The 6,265-nt window shown below is 33.3% G+C and overlaps 1 protein-coding gene across 3 annotated transcripts in view; it reads left to right on the plus strand.

Moving 5' to 3' along the window:
- smc5.S (structural maintenance of chromosomes 5 S homeolog) overlaps nucleotides 1-6,045 on the plus strand; it is a 36,315-nt gene extending 30,270 nt beyond the window's left edge. For 2 of the 3 annotated variants that reach the window (XM_018234442.2, XM_018234447.2), the window contains 6 exons: nucleotides 1,087-1,182; nucleotides 1,476-1,580; nucleotides 2,455-2,574; nucleotides 3,758-3,937; nucleotides 4,168-4,263; nucleotides 5,290-6,045. In XM_018234442.2, the coding sequence (XP_018089931.1) occupies nucleotides 1,087-1,182; nucleotides 1,476-1,580; nucleotides 2,455-2,574; nucleotides 3,758-3,937; nucleotides 4,168-4,263; nucleotides 5,290-5,427 (735 nt within the window). In that variant the 3' untranslated portion in view covers nucleotides 5,428-6,045. 3 annotated transcript variants of the gene reach the window in all.
- The last annotated feature ends 220 nt before the right edge of the window (nucleotides 6,046-6,265 follow it).

A 6,265-nucleotide genomic window follows, 5' to 3' on the forward strand; every position in this document is an offset into this window, starting at 1 on the left:
GCAAAAAGATATACATACTAAATAAAAATACTTTAGAGGACTCTTAACTTGTATACAATGTAAGTTGCACAAATGCATTATTGTAGTTTTTGAAAGTTAAATTACAGATCTTTAAAAAGGCATAAATCATCCGTAAATATTAAACGCTTGTTTTTTTTAAAGGGACAATATACCTTTTTTTCAATATTGGTTCAATGAATATGGTTTTTGCGTAACATCCTTTTTGCCTGTTCCTTTAACTAAGAAATATTTTTTTTTTTTTTTTTCTTGCTCTAAACAGGACAACATTTGAAAATGAAACTAAAACAACATTTTACTTCCTGATTCCAAAAAGCAAAGTCAAACAAATCAGCAGTGTCCACTGAGAAGCCTCTGTATAATTAGTTACCGTATCTAAAAATATAACAAGCTGTAGCTTGGAGAAGGAAGGGGTTTATTTATATATGTGCTTCTCAGTGGATTGCTGGTTTGTTTCACTTTGCTATTCGGGAACAAGAAGTAGAATGTAGCTTTAAATTTCATTTTAAAATAGACAAAATTATGTTCAGCACGAGCCCTATCCATTGAACCATTGTTGAAAAAAAAGGTATGCTTTCACTTTAATGTTTGTTCATATCCCTGTCTTCATGAGTATAATTGTGGATCATACTGACTCCTTCAGTAAAGAAAATTCTAAATGCATGCATTCCCGGTGGTTTTATCATTCTGACACAACTGCTGCTGTTTTATTTCCTGTCCAGTTGCTAGATTTCCTTGATTATTTGCTTCAAGTTGCTTCTCTAAAAAAGAGGAAATCCCTACAAGTCTGTCACACAGGCATAATTTCTGTTTTTGTATGCATTCAGGGTGCTCAGTTGGGTGCTTCTGTTCAATTGCTCGCCTTCTACAATTAACTATTAGTTAGCTCAAGTTATCATAATCCCTGGTATTGGGTTTCCCCTCTTACTGTACATGTTCTTCTTATGCATTATCTTTGTGATCACACATCCATTGCTCTCTTCACAGATAACACTTAAGTTACCCTTGTTTATTTTTCATTTAATATATTTAATTCATACTTACCCAGAGATGTTTCTTTATTTTTAGGCCTTCCAATCGCTCCCCGAGTCATTGGACGAGATAGATGCTATGCTAAATGAAGAAAGATCTAGAGCATCATGCTTCACAGGCTTAACTGCTTCAGTAAGTTGCTTCTGGTTTTTTTTTTCTCACAGTACTTACCCTCCTACGCTGTTTTAGAGCTCTTGGTAATAATAAGCAAGACAGCAGGAACAATATGCTTGAAATGCCAGAATTTGAATCTATTAGAATTTTAAGTAGAGCCTTTAAGAAAGAACAGAACATACTGTTCTTTCACAAAAAAAATACTGTTCTTTTTAAATTTTATTTAGCTTCTGAAATATTTCCTGCTAAAAGACAAATCATTGTGCATAGTGGAAAATGAATTATGACACAATAATGCTGTATTATTTTAGGTTGTAGATGATTACAACAAACGAACAAAAGAAATCCAAGAAGTGACTGAGGAACTTAACAGAAAAAAACTCGAGCTGGAGGATTACAGGAAGAACATTTCACAGGTACAGCTAAGTTTACATTCTTATTGTTTGTCTGTGAATCAGCAAAACGATAATTTAGAGCAGTTGGTAGTATAAAGCACAGCAGTTGTTTTCTACTTCTGTTTTTCTACTATCTAGTATCTAGAATATATGGTGCCCGATGAGGGTATTTTCTGTAATTTGGGGCCAGATTAGGGTTTTTGTAATTTTGATCAGCATGTGATATACACCATAGTGTACTAAAAACATTTCCAGTCATATTTTGATGGAGCGTTTGGTCTAATCGTTGGGGGGGGGGGGTCCATTTGGCTAAAAGATATATTAGAGCTTTCTGTGAGTTCAACTCAAATCCTGTTTCTCTTCATGCATCTTTAAGTCAATCTTCCATTTTAAGGGAGTTAGTTTTAATACACCTTGTATGCCAAAGGGAGCACCGCCAAGAAGGTATTGGTTTCATTTTATTTATATTACATTTTTATTAATTCTTCATGACCACAGAATCTTATAGGAAAAACATACATTAAAGGAACAGTAACACCAAAAGTATTGGTTTAAATAAAGGACAATATAATGTACTATTGTCATGCATTGGTAAAAATGGTGTTTTGCTTTAGAAACACAACTATAGTTCATGTAACCATGGGGCAGCCATTCAAGCACAGGATAGTAAATTACTCTGTGTATTAAGGGTCTGTCAACAGAGAACAAGGGGAACCAATCTTAGTCCGGATCTCAATTATAAGATATAGGTTTTACCACCTGTGAACATTTTCTCACAAAGAAAACATTTTGTTGGCATCTAGGACTCATGTTTTATATGTTGATGTATGTGCTTTAATTTCATTTGAAGATCTCTTTTGTTTATCACATTTATGCTAAACATTTCTATTTTAAGGTGAAGGAAAAGTGGCTCAACCCTTTAAAACAACTAATAGAAAAAATTAATGACCAATTCAGCAGTTTCTTTAGTTCAATGCAATGTGTTGGTGAGGTGGATCTCCACACAGAAAAAGAGGTATGCTTTCTGTGAATAAAAGTATGTTTTGCATTATGGTATTGACACAGTTGAATTACACACAGGCTGAATGACTAATATCTGCTAAATTAAAAAATAAATTAGCAAGTAATCAGAAAAACCTTTTCATCAGACAACTACTTAATATACGTATTACTTGGACTGAGAACTGGCTGCAGGATAGAGTGATGGTAAATTGAATGTTTTACGATTTGCAAAAAGATTTGACTAAATTAGAGAACTGGAAGCAGAATGGCATTAAAACATTGTTGCTAAAGGCAAGGTTACACTTTTTAGTAGAATTGGCATGCATGTAAGTTACAGTGCAAGTAATACATTTATGCAATAAATGGTAGTTTATTAAATGTGAAGGATTTGTAGATTTTCGAGGACCAGCATGCAACTTTAGGCAGTGTTCGTCAGTGGTCGACTCCATGTAACACAGATGTGCAGAAACACTGGTTATACAACTAAGTATTAAATAGTTCAGTGATTCAAAGGAAAGCAACATCTTGAAAAAAAAATTCAGTTTAGACAGTGAATGTTTGTTTGTAAAGAAGAATGCAGACACTGCTATTTTTTGGAACAGTCTAATATTCCATTTTCTTCACTTTCTGTAAAGGAATAATAAAAATGTGATAGACTTTTCATAATGTTTTGATTTGGATTAGAATGTGCAGTGTTCCCAATGCATTTGTGTGTATTGAAATAAAAGCTACAGGTATGGAATCCATTATCTGGTAACCTGCTATCCAGAAAGCTCCGAATTATGTAAAGGCTGTTTCCCATAGACTCTATTGTATCCAAATATAAATATTTCCTTTCTCTCTGTAATAATAAAACAGTACATTGTACTTGATCCAAACGAAGATATAGTTAAACCTTATTGGAAGCAAAACCAGCCTATTGGGTTTATTTAATGTTTACATGATTTTCTAGTAGAGTTAAGGTGTGAAGATCCAAATTAAGAAAAGTGCCATTATCTGGAAAAACCCAGGTCCCGAGCATTCTGGATAACCGGTCCCATATCTGTTTTATAAGGATTTTGAGCTTTATTCACTTTTTGAAACATACTGCTATTATTCTGAACAACTGTACATATAGAAATGTAGGGGGCAATTCTTTAGAATGATTCTAATATATTGATATATTTAACTCTGTTTTCTTCCATTGTACTCAACAGGAAGAGTACGATAAGTATGGAATCCGAATTCGTGTGAAGTTCCGAAGTAGCACACAGCTGCATGAACTGACTCCACATCATCAGAGTGGAGGAGAACGTAGTGTTTCTACAATGCTTTATCTTATGGCTCTTCAGGAGCTTAACAGATGCCCTTTCAGGGTTGTAGATGAAATAAATCAGGTATGAAGGAGTCAACATTTTTACATAAATGATGGCATTTAATATTAATTTACCATGCCAATTTAAGCCTAGCATACAAAAACATTTGGCTCTTGAGCCAAGCAGATGCCTAACTAGAAGGCATTGTGTTGTTTTCATACATGGTTTGGAGAGATGGAATTAGTAGCTGTGGGTTCCTTAAAAACTATGTTTACTAACTATTTAGGGTTTTTTTGCTTTCTTTTGCCAAGGGAATGGACCCAGTAAATGAAAGACGAGTTTTTGAAATGGTTGTTAAGACAGCTTGCAAAGAAAACACTTCTCAGTATTTCTTCATTACACCAAAGGTAATAATTTATGCATATTTTCGAATTATAATTTCTAATTGCCTTTCTAAAACAGACTCACAAATACATGAAGTTAAACATAGCTTGTTCTTGTTCTGGGAATAGTAATGTTCATGTCAGTACTAATTAATTTACTTTTTTTTTTTGTTAGTTTGACATACAAAATATTGTATTGAATGTAATAGTTTTAAAATGGGCAATAAACAAATGTTCATATGCAAACATTAATATATATTTAATATAGTGATACAAACAAAAAACCCCACCTACTTTTAGTAATCTTGCATGGTTTAGTTCTCGTATCAGGCATCGAATATAGACATTCTTTCCCTAAATTATCTTCATTTTTCAATTAAAGTGATTTTGGAATAAAGGCTCATTATTTCCTTTTAAATGGTGATAAGTGATGTTATTTGTGTCATATGACTCACTAAAACTTTTGTTTCAGTGTTCTAATGTACAATTTGTTAACCATGAGTAAATTAGACGTAACCTTGTACTTATGTGACCTGTATAAAATTTGTCCTGCAGCCTCAAGCCTTCATATGGTCATGAAACTCTACTTATATTTACAAACGGGGGTATGGCATCCCATACATATTGTATATAGATGTGACAGAGGCTGGATATCCATAATTATGCCCCTGATTAAATGTAGATATTGAATTGTCCCAAATAAGAGCTGAGTTATCTTTATGATAAGTTATTCAGGAAGCAGACTGTTGTATGATCATTGGAGTAGGTGAATATAACTACTTCAGCCAGTTGCATCTAGTTAAATGTGGTCATGTTTCTTGGAGCAACTATGTTTGTATTGTTTTGATGAAAGTTAAAAGTAACATCTTGTTTTTTTGTTTTTTTGTTTTTTTTGCCAACATATAATTTTATACAAATTTTTGCATTCTTGTCTTGATATTTTTTAGTTTTGAAAAAGCTTGAAGACCACTTCTTGTGTTTGTCATTTTTAAATGTAGTACTTGGACATAGAATGACACTCATCTTCCTGAAATTTCTTTTCCTCCTTAGCTGCTCCAGAATCTTACCTATGCAGAAAAAATGACTGTGTTGTTTGTTTACAATGGCCCATTCATGCTGGAACCCACAAAATGGAATTTGAAAGCATTCCATAGAAGACGAAGAAGAGTTGCAGCTGTGGATCAATAAGTGCTGTTTTCTTTTGAAGCATAAAATGGCTTTGTGTCAAACATGCATCTTGCAAATCCTCCTAACATTCCTTCTATGGCTCTTCTAGTTAAAATGTTATTGCATCTGCCATAATAATTTCTTGCAGCACATTTAAAATATATAGTTTTGTGAGCATTTCTTTAGTTCTAAAAGAGTGGTTTCCATACTGTGGGAGCCTGCCTTGATGGGAATCTGGGGCAGGGGGCCCAGTCCAAAGGAGTATATCTGTTTGATCCTTTAAATACTCTTAAAAGCTTAGCATAAAGTTCAACGATTTTTGGGTGTATATATTGTTGGAACTATATAGCACTTTTCATATATGTGTAAATTAAACCTGAAAAAAAGGTTTGACCTACAACATGGGCTTGAACAGAAAGTCTGGCAACTACAGTTCTAAAATAAAGCTATTTTTCTCAACTTTTTGCTTCTTGCAAGAATAAGATACATTTTTCCCTTTTGTGTAGGTGGGCTACATTGTTTTATTTCATTGTATAATTTGGAGAAATGTAGCTTTCAGCTTGATTTGTCTTACAATTTTCAAAATTTAAATGTGCTATTTTTTATTTGCAGATATTAAAACTGTGGAATTGCAGTTGATATATTTTGACTCCAATTTCATCTAGTACACACATGATACGACACCAATTTAAACAGGAAGCAAGGGTTCAGAGATTACTTAATTAGTTTAGTTTGAGTCACTTTTTTCTAAATATCTTGCCACCAAAATATAGATTTAGTAATATTTAATTATCAGATTGTATATGGGAAACATCTTTCCAGCTCATTCAAGCTTGGGGTCCCAGACAGGCAACATGAG

Source organism: Xenopus laevis, chromosome 1S (assembly GCF_017654675.1).
Source record: "Xenopus laevis strain J_2021 chromosome 1S, Xenopus_laevis_v10.1, whole genome shotgun sequence".
Classification (NCBI taxonomy): Eukaryota; Metazoa; Chordata; class Amphibia; order Anura; family Pipidae; genus Xenopus; species Xenopus laevis.